General features: G+C 30.6%; 6 protein-coding genes across 12 annotated transcripts in view; 4 read left to right on the top strand and 2 right to left on the bottom strand.

The window, feature by feature from the left end:
- The window catches only part of LOC100745011 (cholesterol 7-desaturase), a 6,047-nt gene extending 3,104 nt beyond the window's left edge, over window positions 1-2,943 (top strand). Inside the window, exons 4-7 of the mRNA XM_003488656.4 lie at window positions 555-721; window positions 848-1,026; window positions 1,940-2,320; window positions 2,579-2,943. Coding sequence (XP_003488704.1) covers window positions 555-721; window positions 848-1,026; window positions 1,940-2,320; window positions 2,579-2,815 — 964 coding nt within the window. The 3' untranslated portion in view covers window positions 2,816-2,943. The remainder of the gene's footprint in view (window positions 1-554; window positions 722-847; window positions 1,027-1,939; window positions 2,321-2,578) is intronic.
- A 2,206-nt stretch (window positions 2,944-5,149) lies between these two features.
- On the top strand, window positions 5,150-8,451 carry LOC100748603 (7-methylguanosine phosphate-specific 5'-nucleotidase). The gene is made up of 6 exons (XM_003488686.4): window positions 5,150-5,288; window positions 7,049-7,147; window positions 7,283-7,352; window positions 7,485-7,837; window positions 7,950-8,180; window positions 8,305-8,451. The coding sequence occupies exons 1-6, from the start codon at window positions 5,262-5,264 to the stop codon at window positions 8,404-8,406; spliced, it is 882 nt and encodes a 293-aa protein (XP_003488734.1). The 5' UTR covers window positions 5,150-5,261; the 3' UTR covers window positions 8,407-8,451.
- A 552-nt stretch (window positions 8,452-9,003) lies between these two features.
- On the top strand, window positions 9,004-10,921 carry LOC100748483 (TP53-regulated inhibitor of apoptosis 1). 3 transcript variants are annotated; one of them, XM_012384415.3, is made up of 3 exons: window positions 9,004-9,130; window positions 9,439-9,668; window positions 10,691-10,869. In XM_012384415.3, the coding sequence occupies exons 2-3, from the start codon at window positions 9,522-9,524 to the stop codon at window positions 10,775-10,777; spliced, it is 234 nt and encodes a 77-aa protein (XP_012239838.1). In that variant the 5' UTR covers window positions 9,004-9,130; window positions 9,439-9,521; the 3' UTR covers window positions 10,778-10,869. The 3 variants fall into 3 exon arrangements, with proteins under 3 accessions (XP_012239838.1, XP_033176078.1, XP_012239839.1); XM_033320187.1 differs by having other exon boundaries at window positions 9,036-9,140; XM_012384416.3 differs by lacking the exons at window positions 9,004-9,130; window positions 9,439-9,668 and adding an exon at window positions 9,925-10,236 and having other exon boundaries at window positions 10,691-10,921.
- Window positions 10,918-13,391, bottom strand: LOC100744891 (tRNA modification GTPase GTPBP3, mitochondrial). 3 transcript variants are annotated; one of them, XM_012384414.3, is made up of 5 exons: window positions 13,315-13,391; window positions 12,471-12,644; window positions 12,147-12,367; window positions 11,329-12,041; window positions 10,918-11,177 (listed from the first exon to the last, which is right to left on the bottom strand). In XM_012384414.3, exons 2-5 carry the CDS (start codon window positions 12,574-12,576, stop codon window positions 10,937-10,939), a joined length of 1,281 nt encoding a protein of 426 aa, XP_012239837.1. In that variant the 5' UTR covers window positions 12,577-12,644; window positions 13,315-13,391; the 3' UTR covers window positions 10,918-10,936. The 3 variants fall into 3 exon arrangements, with proteins under 3 accessions (XP_012239837.1, XP_003488703.1, XP_033176075.1); XM_003488655.4 differs by lacking the exon at window positions 13,315-13,391 and adding an exon at window positions 13,104-13,241; XM_033320184.1 differs by lacking the exon at window positions 13,315-13,391 and adding an exon at window positions 12,918-13,042.
- Window positions 13,392-13,499: 108 nt separating this feature from the next.
- On the top strand, window positions 13,500-15,930 carry LOC100748248 (histone H4 transcription factor). Its single transcript, XM_003488683.3, has 5 exons — window positions 13,500-14,073; window positions 14,275-14,611; window positions 14,828-15,143; window positions 15,294-15,591; window positions 15,673-15,930. The coding sequence occupies exons 1-5, from the start codon at window positions 13,594-13,596 to the stop codon at window positions 15,898-15,900; spliced, it is 1,659 nt and encodes a 552-aa protein (XP_003488731.1). The 5' UTR covers window positions 13,500-13,593; the 3' UTR covers window positions 15,901-15,930.
- Window positions 15,931-16,159: 229 nt separating this feature from the next.
- LOC100748362 (uncharacterized protein CG4449) lies at window positions 16,160-18,015 on the bottom strand. Of its 3 annotated transcripts, XM_033320185.1 has the most exons (7): window positions 17,789-18,015; window positions 17,628-17,684; window positions 17,439-17,523; window positions 17,176-17,293; window positions 16,864-17,073; window positions 16,571-16,715; window positions 16,160-16,476 (listed from the first exon to the last, which is right to left on the bottom strand). In XM_033320185.1, exons 2-7 carry the CDS (start codon window positions 17,656-17,658, stop codon window positions 16,187-16,189), a joined length of 879 nt encoding a protein of 292 aa, XP_033176076.1. In that variant the 5' UTR covers window positions 17,659-17,684; window positions 17,789-18,015; the 3' UTR covers window positions 16,160-16,186. The 3 variants fall into 3 exon arrangements, with proteins under 3 accessions (XP_033176076.1, XP_012239836.1, XP_033176077.1); XM_012384413.3 differs by having other exon boundaries at window positions 17,628-18,015; XM_033320186.1 differs by having other exon boundaries at window positions 17,439-17,550; window positions 17,628-18,014.
- Window positions 18,016-18,947: the final 932 nt, after the last annotated feature.

Below are 18,947 nucleotides of genomic sequence, written 5' to 3'. Positions count from 1 at the left end.
TTTTTTTTTTTTTTTTTTTTTTTTTTTTTTGAGAAAATCGTGAAAATGTACAAAGTTTCGTCGAGTACGTGTGCACTTGAGAGGCAATGAGAGTCGATTGGACGGGTTTCTTCGCACTTAGCCACTATGAAGTTCTATGCAGTACGCGTGCACTCGAGAGGTAACGAGAGTCTCGGTTGAACGGGTTTCGTCGCACTTGGGTGAAGTATCGTCGAGTACGTGCGCACTTGACAGAGGTAACGAGACTCGGGCGGATGAAATTCGATAGCCCATTTCCTCGAAAACGGATGCTCGTGTCAAAAATTCTCGTTTTATATGTTCGATCACCTTTCGGTTTCTTTCGAACCACCGAACACACACCTAGATACCCAAGTGCGAGGAAACTAGCCTACTCTCGCCGACTCTCGGCTACCCTACCTCCGCCAGTTTTCCAACTCAACTTTGCACGAGGGATCGCAACCCCTTTCGGCTCGTACCACGATCTCCGGCACACCCTCTATGTCTACCGTGTGTATAGTCGATATCGACGTTTAACAATTTATACACGTTTAAAGAACAGATAATGGGACGGTGAGAATTTTAGACGCTTATTGCCCTCATCTGGGTGCAAATATGGCAGAGGGTGGCCGTGTAAAGGGTGATTGCTTGGAATGTCCCTTTCACGGTTGGCTATTTCGCGGTTCCGACGGACAATGCGATTACATCCCCTATGCTGACAAAGGTAACCCGATTTACCACCTCGATTTCGATCGTTCGTTATCTCTCTTATAACGTACGACCAACGTCGATTGGTATACAGCTAGCTTTTAATCGTCGTCCATTATAATCGTCGTTCGTTTCGTTTTAGTGCCACATATTGCCAGAACGAAAACTTGGAAAAGTTGCGAGGCTAACGAGATCATCTTCGTTTGGCACCACGCCGAGGGATTAGAACCACACTGGCAGCCGCAAACGATTAGTCACGTTTTAAACCGAACATGGCGTTATCAGGGTCGAAACGAGTTTCTTATCAATTGTCATATACAGGTCAGTTCAATTAGTTTGCGTGTAATTTCCTTGTCCTTTCCTTTTCATTTTGTACAAGTTGTTGGTCCATCTTGCGATAAAACGAACGGACGCGGATAAACACTCGGATCTTGCTTTTTCCTTCGAAGAGCGCCTTCGAAGAGTTTAGTGCCGCTCGAATAGTTTGTACATGCTTCTGCGAGAAAATATCTAACGTTGTATCTCTATAACATTTAGAGATGATAGATAAATAAGGATAATCGGGGTAATTCGATCGATCATGGAAACTAAAATCAAGGAAACCAAGTAGCCATTAACGTTTAGATCGACGGCGATCTCTTAGTATCCTTCTCTTTTCTTTTTCCTTTTTTTAGATATCTGTTAAGTAAAGCTGATGGATATTTGAAATAGGAAATGGATCTTGGACTCCTTGATTGCAGCCTCCATGACGAATCCTAAGAATCGTTGCTTCGGGTTTGCACAGGTAAAGAACTCGTAACTATGTATCATCGCTAGACTGTGGATTTTCAAGCGTTTACAGGAAATTTAAGAGTGGAAAAAACGCACAGAATGCGCCATATATATCCAGAGTATAAAAGCAACGAGGTTCGATAGACGAAACAAATTTTCGCTCAAGCTCTATAAACTATCTCTCTAGTTGTGTTTATAAAAATACGAATTTTCATAGACGGGCGCAGCCTGATCCCCGAGCTAAAGCGCAATTAATATAACCCATAAGAAGAAGATCATTTTTACATTGATACGACTGCTTACAAATAATATTTAAGTAGACGGAACTTACGAAAGGAGAATGTCCTGTGTTAAATCGTATTAACCTTAGAATCTGACGTGACAAAATATTCATTAGAAGGTAGAATTCTGACGGGGAAAAAAAACCTATAACGTTATGATATAAATATCACATTTTTTATAGGAAGTTGCGGAGAATGGTGCCGATTCGGCACACCTGAGCGCGGTGCACGGACCAGCGATATTTGCAAAAATTGCACGTATCTTCTCTGCTTTCGCTCGTCATTCGTGGACGAACGTCAATTGGGCACCGCATAATTCTTTCTTAGAGTCTCAAAACTCGAACGGAACCGAGTCGGAGAAACAGGATGGTGAAAATTTAAGGCACAGAGCATACATGACTTTACGGCACAGACTGATTCTGTTCGAGAAGTTCCAAGTTTTACCATTGGACGTAAACGTTCAGCAAATCGGCCCAGGATACGTTGAACTCATGATGCACAGCTCTCTAGGATCCATGTGTATTTTCCAAACGGTGACACCGATGGAACCCCTCTTACAAAAGGTTCTAATTTTAATTAAAGCCTCGAGTATACGTTTAACACGGTCAAATCTAGCCATTTGCTTCTCCTCGTAATATACAATTCGTACAAGAAATAACATTCTCTTGAAAGAGGATGGTAACGAACTTATTTTCTAGAAAAAAAGAAAAAAAATGAATTTCGATGGTAGATAGTAGATTGTTGGTAATTGCCGGTAACCATTGTTCTTTGTAATACGACAACTGTACCGTCTTCTTTCTAATTGTTATTTGTATCATCAGGTGACTCACATACTATACTGTCCACCATTGCTTGGTCCATACGCTAGTATGTTATTCCTAGGAGAGTGTTTAATGTTCGAAAGAGACGTAGCCATTTGGAATCGAAAGAAGTTCGAGAAACGACCGCTCCTGGTCAAAGAAGATAAAAGTATAATTGCTTATCGCAGGTGGTACGCCCAATTTTATTCGGAGCATAGTCCAAGTTATCATTCCGCTATCAAATCTTTACAATGGTAGCGATACCATTCCTGTTATAAAGCATTTTCACATCTTTGATAACGCCCGCTAAATTTCATATCTCTGATAATTGTAAGAACGATAATATTAGCGATTATATTAAATAAATACATTTTAGTGCAATAAGATATCTTTATACATAAACATTGATTTTATTCGTATAACGTTAAAAATATCTTAAGAATAATTACAAAGTATAATGTATTTAATCTAAGAAAATCAAATATACGAATGATTATATTATTATTATTATTATTATTATTATTATTATTATTAATATCATCATCATCATCATCATCATCATCATCATCATCATCATCATCATCATCATCATCATCATCATCATCATCATCATCATCATCATCATCATCATCATCATCATCATCATCATCATCATCATCATCATCATCATCATCATCATCATCATCATCATCATCATCATCATCATCATCATCATCATCATCATCATCATCATCATCATCATCATCATCATCATCATCATCATCATCATCATCATCATCATCATCATCATCATCATCATCATCATCATCATCATCATCATCATCATCATCATCATCATCATCATCATCATCATCATCATCATCATCATCATCATCATCATCATCATCATCATCATCATCATCATCATCATCATCATCATCATCATCATCATCATCATCATCATCATCATCATCATCATCATCATCATCATCATCATCATCATCATCATCATCATCATCATCATCATCATCATCATCATCATCATCATCATCATCATCATCATCATCATCATCATCATTATTATTATTATTATTATTATATCTACATACTATATAAATATTCCCCTTCATAAAGAACGAATGAACTTTCCATAAGCATTATTCGAGTAGAACTATTGTAACAAGTAGATTGCTGATATTTATGCAAATTCCTATTTATTATTTAGGAATATAATTAGAAAAGAAAAAAAATGGAATTTAAGTTAGATATTGTTTTACCTTAAATTAAGTATTACGAAACAGGTAATACTTAATTTAAGATATTTTACCAATAAATAGTTTACTAATAAATACCGATTAAGAAATTAGACGAATTCACGTCATTTACAAAAGAACACACCCAAGTTTTCAATCCCTTTGTCCAGTTCTTTAAGTTTCAATTCAAACTTCGTTTTTACATTACTACATTATTATATAGCTAATTAAAATTATTTGTTACAAATCGATATAGAGATTTAAATTAATCGTTATATCCCGAAGCTTTCTTGCAAAATTTGTCCAAATACGAAACCTAGACGTTCCAACGGTTCTACAAGTTTTGTTATACATTTTAGTATTTCTCAAGATTTTAACGTTTTTCCTTCGTTCCGGAATTGTATTCATCGTCATATCTTCGTCATATCCGCTCCATAAATCGAATAAGAGAATCCGACGTTTAACGGACTGAGAAATACACTTCCGAACCATGCCCTAAAAGTTCTTTATTCGATTTTCCTCGCATAAATGCTTCATCGATGATATTAGACACTTTGAATAATTTGCTGCGCACGCGGTCCTAACTGTCCGCTACTACAAATAAAGGAGGTAGCAATTTACCATTTTTCTGACGTTGTTGTCTAAACTGTATAGCTGTGCGTAATTGCCAATGTTGACTTTCCCAAGGAGTACCACTATTGCGAACATAATACTCAATCATTGACATCGATCGTTTGCTTAAAAGAGTTTGCTTAAAAACAAGAATCAGTGTCTAGCAATAAAAGAAACTTTTTCTCACAGTTATCACATATATATACGAACAAGGAACAACTCGAGTACTCCGCGTTCCACATCGAGCGTGAAAATTTCAAATATAATAAATTCTTTGTAATCCAAAAATCGACAGCCTAATCTATCCTAATCGTAGTTTGTGCATATAGGCGTAGTATTTATAAACAAACATTCAAGAGGACTTCTTAACATTTACCTGGAATAACTAAACACGCTGTTTTTTAACATATTATTTAAACAAATGGATTCTTCTATAAAATAATGTATATCGTCTAATTCGTCATTGAGAAATACTAATTTCATCGATTTAGACAATTTCGCTCGATCTGCAGTAGTTTCCGAGATATTCGACAAAACAGATATTACAGCACAGAATTTGGAAACGGTTTTCACTTCTTTAATATGGACAAATATTTTTATAAGAATCACATCATCTATGAATTTCGTCAAGATCGATGATCGACGCTTCGCTATGTTCTCCTGTTAGACTTAGATCGATCGTTTAAAAGTTCCCATAGTTAGCCCAGGCTCGATGAAGGAAAATAAGATCACGTGATAGATACACGGGTCACGTGCCGTAGCTGATTGGTTAATTGGATGCGTGGCGGTTCTTCGACGCCTGAAAAACAGTTAGCTTGCTGAACACAAAGACTCCGTTTCTCGTCGCTCAAGAGAAGAGCATGACTTCCGAAATAAACCTGGATGATGTAAGTAATTTAAATTTGTCGCGGCTTTTTCTTCTAGCCAATTGCATTTCACCTTGTACCATTTCCACATTTTCGCATTCGCTATCTTAAATCATAACCTTACTTGGATTAGAATTTTTTGTTATTCATCATTTAAACCCTCTCTTTCTCTCTCTCTCTCTCTCTCTCTCTCTTTCTCTCTCTCTATGGTAAAAATATCTAGTTAAGCAAATAACTGTATCTCCTTTATAATTCTGTAACATAGTTTATTTTAGTTATTATCGATTTTTCACATTTCATTAGAATTATAATTCGTCTAAAAAATAGAAAAACATATAAAATCCAATGTGATACTGTCATAAAATTACGTAATAGAAAAAGTAAATATACTCATTACATATTGATGCAGGAAACATGTTCAAAATAAATTGATAGATACGAATAATAATCTGTGTCTAACAATATTAACTTTTAACAACTCATGTTTTTCTATAGAAAATGTGCTATATCGATCGAAATACTAATCTTTACATTTAACTAATAAATAAAGTGCCTAAATATGTCTATCTTTTTTTATGATATTAATCAGTATCCTCTTTACATATTAACAATCTGTTATTCTAGTATTAAAAACCTTATAGACGTGTAGATAAAATTGATAAAAACATAACGAAAGACATTAAATTTTAAATTCAAATTTATACGTGGTATATTATTTCACATAATGATTAATAAGTTAGCAAGCGAAGAAAATAAAATAATATATGCTAGAATATTCATACTTAACCTCTTATATAATAAACTTTATTGTATACTATACATTTTCAACAATCACTTTACTTGCAAATTCAATAATCTGTTCCAATTTAATTAATTATTAAATTATAATCAAGTGTGTGACATATGATACAAAAAGATCTTTTACGCTGTCGGAAGGTTTTAGTAACCTAACCTATGTATTATTTAATTTATAATTAACTGTTGTTGAGTTAGAAATTTTTATTGTTATTATTACTATTATTACTATTATTATATTATTATTATTATTATTATTATATTATTATTATTATTATATTATTATTATTATTATATTATTCTTATTATTATTATTATTATTATTATTATTATTATATTATATTATTACTATTACTATTATTATTATTATTATTATTGTTATTATTATTACTACTACTACTACTACCACTACTGCTACTACTACTACTACTACTATTATCATTATATTTAAATGTAATATATTTTTTTTATTTTAATTCCACCTTTTATATTTTATACATTTTTATATATATATAAAACTTCAACTTACATACAAACAACTTACATATATCTTCAAAAAGAGATTAATAATTGAGCCTTCTTTGTAACATGATTTTTTATTTATATCAAAATATATGTAATATTATGAAATAAATAATGTTAAATGTATTTTTCAAGAGGTCTTCTTTTATTCAAAAATATTTCTCTCCAATCCTGTTTCAAAGAAAATAAGGAAATTCGTAATTTGGCAGACAGATACTTGTCACAATATGATGAGATAATTTTTAAAAAATAATTCGCTCTAATAATAGCAATTTCATGATGATTGCAAGAACGACGATGTAAATATCTTTCGCAATAGCGCCTTATATATTTTTTGCATATAAACTATGCGTTTCTATTTTATCTAATAATAGATATTAGAAAATTTTAACTAAAGTTCAAGATTACATTTAAATTTAAATATATTTTGATGTAATTCTTAAAATTTTCTCTTTTTAATACAGTTCCCAACACTGAAACTAAAACATGTGCATATTAAGGACAAAAGACGTCTATTAAGGACAATAAACACAATGTTGACAGATGGATGTAATTCTTTACAGGTATGCATTTTTTCAAAATACTTTTTCATTTCTATTCGTATCAGCTACTTATTGTTTATTTCTATGCATAAATTCCTAGTTTCAATCTACGCGTGTATACATAATTTTAAATTTGTTGGAAAATATTGCTTTCAGATAGTCACCGATTTTGACTTAACATTAACTAAACAACACGTCAATGGAAAAAAAGTTCTCAGTAGTTTTGGTATGTAAATTTATAAACATTATTTTATTGTAATCACCTATTAAGGCTTAATTAAATTTATACAGAGTAAAATTTAGTACAGCTTTTTATTTATTGCCTTGTAATTTTGAAAAAAAAAAAAAAAAAAAATAGGAATCTTTAGCAAGTGCAAGCAACTTCCAGAAATATATGCAAAGGAATCAAGTCGTCTTTATCAGAAATACAGACCGATCGAAATAGATCCTAATTTATCTATTGAAGTAAAAACAGAGGCAATGAGAGAATGGATGATAGCAGCAGAGGAAATACTGAAAGGAATACCTTTTACTCCTGATGAAATACCAGAAATAAGCAATATTTATGGAACACATTTAAGGGATGGTACTAAAGAATTTTTTAAAAAACTGCACTTTGTTAAAATTCCAGTACTAGTCTTTAGTGCTGGTTTAGGAGATATCGTCGAAGCTATATTAAAGAATCAAGGAGTTCTATTTGATAATGTAAAGGTGACAGTTAACACATAAAATTTTCTCTATCGCTTTATCTTCTTTGCTTTTTCTAAACTTGTAGTAACAATGGCAGAAAGAATATATTCAGAGTTATAATATTCATTTTTAGATAATCTCCAATTTTCTCAAATATAAAGATGGAAAATTGGCAGGCTTTCAAAATGAAAGACTAATTCATGTTTTCAATAAAAACGAACATGCAATAGAACAAGACTATTTTAAAGTTCTTGAAGGAAGGAAAAATGTTTTTTTAATGGGTGATACCATAGGAGATGCATCGATGGTCGATGGAATGGTGAATACACGTGCTGTACTAAAAATTGGTTTTCTTTATGACAATGTAAGTACTATGTATTGCATCGTGTTTATTTATAACAAATAATTATCATTGTATGTCTTGCCTTATAATTAGAACTTATCTAGAGAAGGATCATGAATTCTATAGAAATGTTGATCTTTTACAGATTGAAAGCAGCCTAGCTTCATTTATGGAAAAATTTGACATTGTCTTGGTCGATGATCAAACGATGCAAGTTCCGATCGATATATTAAGACTATTGTTATAACATATAACAAATAATTAAATGTGATTTTCTAATTTTTATCACTTATGAAGTATCTCTTCCACTTAATATAAGTAAATATTTATGTTTTATGTGTATCCCACCCATTAAGTGAAACTAATCACCATAGTTTAATTATGATTTATTTAATTCAATTGTAACAGTTTAGCGAAATTTATTAAAAGATATCATTTTAATGATAATATTGTTTCCCAGCGTGATTTTAAATGTTAAATATTTATAATGTATATATTTTCTAGTAAAAACTACTAAATTAATTTCAATAATCTCGTTAGAATGACTAAATAACATTTTTCGTAGAATAAATACATTTTCGTAGAATTTGTTTAAAAATCGAACAGGTCCGTACTAAAATTTTACACTATTAATATTTTTAGTGAAACTTTTCAAATTAATGAATGTATACGTACGTACATGTACTTATTCATAAAACTTTTTCTTTATAATGGCTATTATTATATTGCAGAAAGGAAAGAAATTCTGTTCTGCAAAATATAATAATAAAAATAACATTAAATGCAATTGTTGCTAATGATTATGATAAAATTCCCTACACGGACCACGAATTCATAACACTTTAGCACATTTTAGGAAAAAGTAAGTTGAGAACCGTTGATCAATGATTAGTCTTCAATACGCTACTTACTAACCACAAAGTACTGGTGTCTCTCGTTTATTGAAGTTTGATAATTTTGCATTCCAAAAAGTATTCTGGCGTAAGTTATTTCTAAATTGCTTTTAATCGAGACAACTTATTTTAGAATGCTGAATTGTAATGCTCAATATCAACGAATTTTATAAAACTTAAAACTTGAAATATAATCTCAACTTATCGTGAAATAACTCCGATCTTCGACAAATACAATTCGACTAATCGATTCTAATCGATATTAAATATCCTAAATTCGATAATAAATTGCAAATCGAGTCAAAAGCATTTATATAAATATAAATTAATTTCAATTGCCTTTCTAATTTGATTTATAACCAATAAATCTAAGATTTCTTTTATAGGTATTATTAATCCCTGAAGAAATTACGAGGAACTGTCTTACGTAAAATTATATTCTAGAGTTAGTAATAAATTGAAAAATTAAATGAACAGTATAGCAGAAGCTTGTAATAATCTTAAAAAGGACTATGATGGGTGTTTCAAACTTTGGTTTTCCGAAAAATTTCTTAAAGGTGATTTAGACGATTCAATGTGTTCGAATCATTTTAAATTGTACAATCAATGCCTTCAGGTAACCAAATTAATATCTTCCTAAATTCACCGTTTTTAAAATCTAAACATTAAAATGTTATGAAACTGAAATATGAATGCGATTTCTTGGGAGTTATATTCTTTACAAAATTTTGTGAAAATGAACTTATGATTCTGCAAACATTCGATAAACTGAAATCCAAAATAATTATTAACATCGTGTGATTGTACGTACATTTTCCGTATTTGTTTCTCTTTTAAACCAGACCTTAAAATCTCATAAAAGATGTCTGAGATAAAGTAGCCTCTGTGCTGTGTGGACAGTAATCATGAATTAAAGCAATGTACAAGTTTGAACATGCGGATTGCACAATTTTCCTCTTTTTCTGTATGAATAACTAAACAAAATTATATTAATCGGCCATGATTTAATCCATTAATTTTTTAATTGATAATTTAAATAAGAATATATTATGGAGGCTTGCAAAGAATTGAAAGAAAAGTACGATCGTTGTTTTAATGATTGGTTCTCTGAGAAATTTCTGCATGGAATCAATGACGATAGTGAATGTGCAGCTTTACTTAAAGTTTATACCAAATGTGTAGCGGTAAGTTAAAATGTTATAAGAAACTTGAATTTTTGAATTTCTAACCTTACTTTTGTTAGCTTATTATTGTGCCTATTTGATTATGAAAGAGCTAAATATACGATTAGAAAGAAATCACTTGAGAACGTGAACAATTATATAGAATCTAACATTTATATTTCAGAATCATGAACTTTGTAAATAATTTTTAAGATTAACCAGTCAAAATTAATCACTTTTATGCCTTGATAAAACTTAAATTTTATTGGACTTTCAATAACATAAAAAATAATATCATTATTACTAATTACTTTTGGAATTTGATGAAATTAATATGAATTTATTATGCTCAAATTCTATGTTGCTATTTCTAAATCTTTTGAAACAAATTTTTTATTACTTAATATTTCGTTAGAAAACAATTGTATTGTTACAATTTATAGGGTATACTTTATTCATTATAATTATGTTTCAGCAAGCCATGAAAGATCAGAACATAAATCTGGACGAAGTGAATGTAGCTCATTTGGGAACAGAACAAGAGAAGAAAATTGAAAATTGACAATTATGATTTTAATAGGATTTTCTCTTAATTTTTCTTATGGATGTGTTATATATATATTTAAATAAATCATTATTTTTATCATAAAACAATTTACACAATTGTGTTCTCATTATCATCAATAAGCACAAATATGAACATCAATGTTCAAATAGGTTTTTATTTGCCTATACAAAAGTTTTTAAAGATAATATCTAAGACTTCTTCATTACTGATAGCACCGGTAATTTTGCCAAGTTCTCTTGCTGCGTCTCTAATATCCTGTAAGGATATAGCCGTGTCATAAGTTGGTACTACAGTTCTTTCTAAATACAGTTCAAGACAATCTGAGACATGCAATAAATGATTTCTATATCGTGCATGACTGATTACAGGATTTTCTCGAGATGGATCTCCGCACCTGAAATTAAAAATATAGATTAATGCAATAAAATAGAAATGTTTTATTTGAACGAAATACTGTTTAAATCATACTTATTACAGTAATTACATTTATTCATATAATTTATTATATTACTTGGTTTTCGATATTACAAAAATAAAATACTCACAATTCCTCGAAACACTTTCCTAATGCGTTCGTAAGCTCTTCTAAACCTTCTTGCGTCTTACATGATATAGGAACAACATTTTGCTGCCTCCATCTTTCTTTTTCTTCTTCTTTAAGTAAGTCTATTTTATTTAGTACAGCAAGAACCCTCTTTTTATCTATTCCCAAATAATTTTTATACCGTTCTAAAAACATTCCTACAGAAGTTTTTATATTATTTTCCGCACTAATTAAACATATAACAAAATCTGCTTCTTTTGAGTATTCTTTTGCCTTTCTAATACCCTCCACTTCTATTTCATTCTCCGGATTATTCCTGATTCCTGCAGTATCTGCAAGAATCATTGGATATCCACAAATATTTGTTGTTAATTCTATAACATCTCTCGTTGTTCCCGGTGAAGATGTAACAATTGCTGCATCTTTTCTAGAAAGAAGGTTTAGAAGACTACTTTTGCCAACATTAGGCTCCCCAAGAATTGCTACGTGTACCCCAGTGCGTAAAATTTCCCCTTTTCTTCCGTCAGAAAGATGTTGCCGAATTTCTGTATATAATGTTTGCACAACAGTATTAGCATTTTCTAACACATTTGATGTTACACTGTGCTCTTCAGAGAAATCAACATAAGCTTCTAAATTGGCAAGAACATTTAAAAGCGTAATACGCCAAGAATCATAGAGACAACGGAGGGAACCACTTGCTTGATTAGAGGCCTGTTAAAGTTACAATAGGAAATGTTGTAACATAATAAATTCTAGTGCTATAAGGTAATTAAAAAGTATTCTTTCAGAAGGATATTAGAGTAATTTCATTTGTACCTGCTGACGTTGTTTTTCAGTTTCTGCTTCAATTAAATCCCCTATACCCTCCGCTTCAGTTAAATCTATCTTTCCATTTAAAAATGCCCTCTTTGTGAATTCTCCGGGAAGTGCTAGATGAAAACGTAGCTTTGAAAGTGCATTTAAAATTGATGTCACTACCGCTGGACCACCGTGAACGTGAAATTCTGCGCAATCCTCTCCAGTAAATGATTTGGGTCCTGAAATTCATTATTCATCGAATACATGAGTTTTTTATACTATTTATTTTCAATACATAATTTCGACAGACACTCCTTTGAATTAAACACTGAATCACATTACCTGGAAACCAAAGGCATAGACCCTTATCTAAAACTTCTTTTGTCTGAGGATCATGAATCTTTCTTAAGAAGGCTGTTCTAGGTTTTAGAGAAGATATTTTTGTCATTTTTTCCAATGCTACTAATGCTTCTGGTCCTGAAACACGAATTACTGCTACGCCACATTTACCATATCCTTTAATACAAAAAAAGCATTTATCATTTAATGAATCGTTTCATAAATTAAAGTAGTTAAATTAAAGTATAGTGAATGCGATAGAACAGAACTATTACTGTAAATTAAATATAATTCACTTCAAGAAAATACATTTTTTTAATTAAATAAAAACATAAACATATAGACATAATTAATATCTTTTCAGTTATATTGTATGTCAAATTGTAAATAATAATTTCATTTAATTCGTATTCATTTTCACATTGGAATTTATAGTTAAACACAAAGTACTTTAAATGTTTAAATTTGTGACTGCAAGACGCATGCGCAGTTAAAATTGGCGGAATGCTAAATGTTCTATCTGATAAAAAGCAGTGTTGAAGTGCATAGCTATCAAATGAAAATTTCTATATAATAAATGTATCGATTTTACAAAAATTTGAGCGATGCTAGAAATATAGAAGAAAGTGTAACAACCGGAAGAAAGTGCATAGATCGTAGAGGATCTATATTCACAAAAGTGTCTTTGCAGTAAAATTAGTGGAACAGAAATTCTGCGTCTCATTTTCTTCGAGCTGGTAGTTAACTTTCAAATGTTTTTATTTTAAAGTATTCGTAACATTTGTGTGCACAATATATAAACAGTAACAAACTTTCATAAATTTAATACGACGTTTTTTTTTTTTACATTTATTTTACATTGGCTTAGAATCAGGTTAGGTATTTAAGCACAAGTATTGAGCACGACCATTGATGAGGGGAATGTAAGATGGAAGTTAACGATTAATTGAAAAGGTTCGGTTTAATCAGGATACCGAATATTTTATCTACATTAACGAACTTTTTAAGTGTTTGACATTTCGTGATAAGTTTTAATAAGCTTTTATAGCAATGCAGAAAATAAAAATTGTATGTGTTATATGAAACAAGTTTACGATATGAATATTAAAGTGTAAATTAAGACAAAATGGCAGAATTTGGAAAGAAACTAATCACTAGTAAAGATGTACAGAAATGGTGTAACGATTGGGTAGAATTGCAAAAAAATTTTACATATACAGATGAACCGCAATGTAAGAGAAGACATACAGACGACGACGATAGTTATAATACTGATTCCGAGTTTGATTCCGTATCAGAATGTGGAACAAAAAGAAGGGTTGGTTTCCCGCTGAAACGTGAAATTTATCATCTATCATGTGAATGGACGAGCTGTAAATATGAAACCAATCACGTCGAGAGATTCGTAAATCACGTGGCCACGCACGTGTCTGATTTAAATACGCGGACCAATGAGAAAGAAATCAGTGTTTACATATGTCAATGGACTGGCTGTTTGTATGAGAGTGATGATCCCGATGAGATCTCTAGGCATGTTAATTACCATGCCTATCATACTAAATTGAAATGTATCGGATCAAATGTTCGCACCAGAATTAAATTACCTGTAAGAAGTTATCTACTAGTAGTGAATTATAAGTGACCAACTAAATTAACCATTTTATTTCATAATTTTTATACGACGATTCTATATTATAATTATTTGCTCGTTATAAATATTATTTTAATAAAAAATTGTATAAGTTTTCTTTAAAAATTAAATAGAGATATAAAAATATTTGCGGGATTTATAATCTTAATATTTCAGAAATGTCGTAGAGATCCCGAATGGAAAAATGTTGTGGATCTTCCAGCGCCACTTCTTTGCCGTTGGGAAGAATGTCTGAAACACTTCAGAAATTATCAGTTATATTTGTATCATGTGGCTGTTCACATCGAGGAAGGCCCTAGAGGTAATAAAATTGAAGGAGGTGTAAAATGTAAGTGGACAGGTTGTGGCAGCTTATATCCCAATTTATACAAATTGAGGAATCATATCAGGCATCATACAAAAGAAAAGATCGTTGCTTGCCCTGATTGTGGTGCTACTTTTGCTTCCAATACAAAATTCCATATACATTGCAAACGGCAAATTCCAATTGATGGTAAGATAAAGAATTTCCGTTAAACAATTCCTATAACTATCACAGTCTATCCAGATATTATGTATAGTATTTTCAATTGTAGAGGATCATTAAGCCGGTTAATTACAAATATTTTATATCATTTTTAATATAATATAATAATATATTTTTAATATAATAACTTATTTTGCTGAGTGTCACATTTATAAAAATAACTTACTTTAATTATTATATTAGTTCAGGGATTCCAGTGCTCCCATTGTAATAAGTTTTATCCAACTGAAGGAATTTTGAGAGATCATATGCGAATGCATGTTTTCAATTATAAATGCACACTTTGTGATATGAGTTGTGACTCACCAGCCAATTTAGCCAAACATGTTAGATATCGGCATGTCTCTACCAGGAGTTTCCCTTGTCAGCTCTGCAATCATGCTGCCAAATCTCAACAGGATCTAGATACACACATGACAGTTCACACAAAAGGACCTAACTTTTCGTGCCATTTTGAAGGATGCCAATATAAATGCAAGGGCGCATATACTCTTGATAGGTACTGGAACATTTTATTTCCTGGAAATTCAAATAAAAAGGGCCGAACAAATTTTAATGTATTTCATTTTGATTGTTCGAAAAAAAGAGAGAAAAAGAAAAGAAAGGGAAGAACTTCAGTTTCTTCATGGCGATAAATTTATATTTTAAGGCACATCGAACGAGTTCACACTATGCAGGTGCGATGGTATTGCTGTCATGAATGTCCAGTAAAATATAGAAAAAGCTATAGACTAACGAGACATTTAATTGAGACGCATCAATTGCAATTACCTAGTGGTCATACACGATTCCAATACAGTCACGATGAAGATGGATGTTACAGATTACAAATGTTCAGATATGAAGCTGTTGAAGAAGAAACAAATCCTTCTATTAACCACCTAAAATTGCAAAATAAAAAATTTAAAATCAAATTAAATAAAGATGCCAGTGTGCCTCAAATTCAGGTAATATGGTTGTTTGCAGTAAAGTCTATAAATAGTTGTAAAAGAGCTTGACGTTCAAAAATGTTATGTTTTATCTATTAGGTTTTTGAAGATTTGGATGAAAATGAAGAGGAAAATGAAGATAACGAAGTGCAAGAAATGTCAGGGGAGAAAAACGACGAAGGAAAATCTATGCCGGTGATATCGAATATTCTGATAACGATCGATGAAACTGATGCCGAGGGAAATATAATTAGAAGTAGAGTTGTGGAAGCGCAAGAAACTATGGAATTGCCACCCACCGAAGGATCACCATTAATTTTAACATAAATTTATTTCACAACTGATTCGTACAATTTTTTATTAAAATTCAACAGGAACAAAATTTTATATATTTATTATAAATTGCTAATGATTTTTATATTCTTTTGTATTTTATATTGTTTCTCTTTCATAATTATTATTAATTAATACTTTATGTATGTCCCACAAAAAGTTTATAAATCGATCAATTTGGAACGATGTACTTAATTTCTTTCGTATGAGACATATAATTATAATTTCATTTTAAATAAATTTATCAAATATGTTTTTTTATAAATAAGTCTCTTATAAACTAGGAAGATAATCGAAGATCAAAACAAGCTTCGTCTTCTATATCTAATGAAGCGGGTGTATCTGTAGCCGCAATTAATTCACCATCAAAATACAGTTTAATTTTTGATTCCTCGACATCAAATTTTTGAGCACATTTCTCTAATAAAATTTTAAAATCATTATCTCGTTTAACAGAAACAGTTAGATTTTTCTTGCCTGTTGTTTGTATTTTTATTGCACAAACGTTTTCATTGTTCGTGTCTTTTCGAGGCATAGTGTCTGTACTGTCCCCCTTAACAATGCCTCCCTCTGTAAACATTTTTTTCTATTTTTATTTGAAAAAAACGTTAGAAGAAACTATAACTTTGTGCGAAGAAGATCAAAGTGGCAATGAATAATTTACCGAGTATGTCTATCACAGACAAATTTATGGATGCTGGTGTATCAGTTTGTTTAATAGTTACATCTTTTTTTGTTATTAAAATTTCATCTACAGATACTTGTTCTAAATTAGCAAAATATTCAAAAATTTGTCGAAAGTTTTCATTCTAAAACAATGGAAACATTTTTATTTTCGAAATAAAGAGGTAAACAATAAAATTAATAGTTTTTTAAATACTTAATTAGTGTGGCATAATTGTAATAATTTCATAAACATGATTATGAAATATATGTAATTATATTTTGATTGCGTACCTTACAAATATTCAAACGATGTATGTCCTTTGATCGCCAAAGGATTTTAATGTTTATTTCATAATTCTCAGTCTCACTAGAATGTGAATTCTCTTGTGTACCACTTTCAAGTACAAATAAATCATTTTCAGGTGATTTTGGTTTTCCTTCTATAGAAACGATTTCTAGATCTGAATCTGCCTCATTGTCAGTCTGCCATGCATTTCTTTTCTAAAAAGAACAGCAACGAAATTGGATATACAACATATTTCAATTAATTGGATTAATAATTCCATGGGTTCATGAAAAGAGCGTTTGTCTCTAATTGTTTACTTGTCTTTGTCTTGCCGATTGATGACTAGTAGTGTTTCTTTTACCTCTTGTATTACGATTTGCTTTTTGTTTTTCTACTTTTCTTCTTGTTCTAATTTTGTTGGAGTCTTCTAGAATTCTGTAAGGTAATAGGAAACTTCAAGTTAGCATAAGATTATAGCGAAAAGGTATTAACGGTGTATAATACATGTAATTTTTAATTATAAAGCTAATCATAAAAACTAATTTGTTATGAACTTTATATGTATTAGATGTGCACCAACTCTTTGTTATTTTTTTGCATCTTCTTCACCTCATTCTCCCCCTTTTGGTCGTTATGTCGTGGTGGTTGCGGCTTCTTCCTTAAGGCTATACGTCAATTTTTAATTATATCATCTGTTTTTATGTTATACCGTAAATTAATAATTTAAAAACATTACTAACAATAATATCAATAATTATTATATACGTACCATTTAACTTTGCAACAGAATTTAAGTACATATCATCATCATCGTCGGATGAACTTCCTAATTGAAATGTTTCCATTATTGTCCAGTATTGTTAACAATATTATGATGTAAAGAGGAAAGTGAATTGGAATAGTACAACTTTTAGTCCGATATTCCTTTACCTCACAGTAAAAGAGGGTTAGATATTTAACGAAAGTATTACTTTTCGTACACTTTCAGCTACACAATGTTTTCTATGCACTATGTCAAGAAAGAAACGAAATTTAAGTAACAACATTACTATTTAAAGAATTCAAATGAATAATGCATATTGAAGCAGAATAAATGGGTTTTTCTTCGATATCACGAACTTTTCCTATTCTAAATTGTATTTTAAATTGTGATTGCAGTGCCATCTTCATAGAACGGCACGATTTAATTGATCTGTTTACTGCAAGTTACATATACAATAAAGAATACTATATGTTACAATGTTTATAAAATCATATAAAAATGAATGTAAAACTCGATAGCTAAATACAAAAATGTTTATTATTCATTAATTATAATATTTCTTATCATTAACCATCATTGATTTACAATATTTCAAGACTATACAACTTCGGTACTCACAGTATTCTTTAAAATTCAAATTTCGAATGTAATAAGTGAGGTAAATAAATCTGATACGACCGTTTCCAAATTTTTTATTAAAATTCACTTTTGTGTAACATACTAATACAGTCTTAAAAATACTACGTTTCTTCTAATTTAATAATACTCAAACGTATTAAACGTATTACAGGGTATCGATGATAGCCAGATGGTTCGAATGAAATGGAGATAATTCCACATGAAAAAACAAGTCGAGAATATCGAATAAAGGTTTTTCATCCTCGAGAAAATCAAATTTAATCAAATTTAGAAATAGCATATGTGAATTTGGCTACCAGTACCAACTGGTAATTGAACTAAACAATCAGCAGAAGGTTATCTTACATGCGAAAATAAGTGAAAAATGTTGAATAAAATTTTTCCGTTTAAGGCCTCGTTTTCAAGAAAATAGTTTGATACACGCACGCTTGATTAATTTTGAATTTTTATTTTCTCAAAAATGGAACGTCCTATGACAAAATTTTACGTTACATTTTTTACTTACTTTTACCGATACAATTATTTTTCATCTATTATTCGATTCAATCCGGTTCGAAATTAACAAAGTTCAAGTATACTTGATAAATATTCAATCTTCAATTTCTCGAAAACGAAGCCTTAAATGAAAAAAATTTCATTCTATGTACTTCGTTCTATATAGTTTGTTCTTTTATAAAGAATAACCCC

This window comes from Bombus impatiens, unplaced genomic scaffold (genome assembly GCF_000188095.3).
Source record: "Bombus impatiens unplaced genomic scaffold, BIMP_2.2 scf_0259, whole genome shotgun sequence".
NCBI classification, from domain to species: domain Eukaryota; kingdom Metazoa; phylum Arthropoda; class Insecta; order Hymenoptera; family Apidae; genus Bombus; species Bombus impatiens.
The sequence above is the reverse complement of the archived record's forward strand: the minus strand, read 5'-3'. Positions and strand labels throughout refer to the sequence as shown.

Coding starts and splice junctions, on each gene's coding strand:
- LOC100748603 (XM_003488686.4), top strand. CDS start 5,262: ATGACTTCCGAAATAAACCTGGATGAT. Junction 5,289..7,048: donor CCGAAATAAACCTGGATGAT/GTAAGTAATTTA, acceptor TTTTTAATACAG/TTCCCAACACTGAAACTAAA. Junction 8,181..8,304: donor TTGGTTTTCTTTATGACAAT/GTAAGTACTATG, acceptor GATCTTTTACAG/ATTGAAAGCAGCCTAGCTTC.
- LOC100748483 (XM_012384415.3), top strand. CDS start 9,522: ATGAACAGTATAGCAGAAGCTTGTAATAATCTTAAAAAGGACTATGAT. Junction 9,669..10,690: donor TGTACAATCAATGCCTTCAG/GTAACCAAATTA, acceptor ATTATGTTTCAG/CAAGCCATGAAAGATCAGAA.
- LOC100744891 (XM_003488655.4), bottom strand. CDS start 13,191: ATGAGACGCAGAATTTCTGTTCCACTAATTTTACTGCAAAGACACTTT. Junction 12,645..13,103: donor GATCTATGCACTTTCTTCCG/GTTGTTACACTT, acceptor TTTGTATTAAAG/GATATGGTAAATGTGGCGTA. Junction 12,368..12,470: donor TCTATGCCTTTGGTTTCCAG/GTAATGTGATTC, acceptor AATGAATTTCAG/GACCCAAATCATTTACTGGA.
- LOC100748248 (XM_003488683.3), top strand. CDS start 13,594: ATGGCAGAATTTGGAAAGAAACTAATCACTAGTAAAGATGTACAGAAA. Junction 14,074..14,274: donor GCACCAGAATTAAATTACCT/GTAAGAAGTTAT, acceptor TTAATATTTCAG/AAATGTCGTAGAGATCCCGA. Junction 14,612..14,827: donor ACGGCAAATTCCAATTGATG/GTAAGATAAAGA, acceptor TTATTATATTAG/TTCAGGGATTCCAGTGCTCC.
- LOC100748362 (XM_012384413.3), bottom strand. CDS start 17,703: ATGGAAACATTTCAATTAGGAAGTTCATCCGACGATGATGATGATATG. Junction 17,294..17,438: donor ATGCAAAAAAATAACAAAGA/GTTGGTGCACAT, acceptor ATTACCTTACAG/AATTCTAGAAGACTCCAACA. Junction 17,074..17,175: donor AATCGGCAAGACAAAGACAA/GTAAACAATTAG, acceptor TGTTCTTTTTAG/AAAAGAAATGCATGGCAGAC.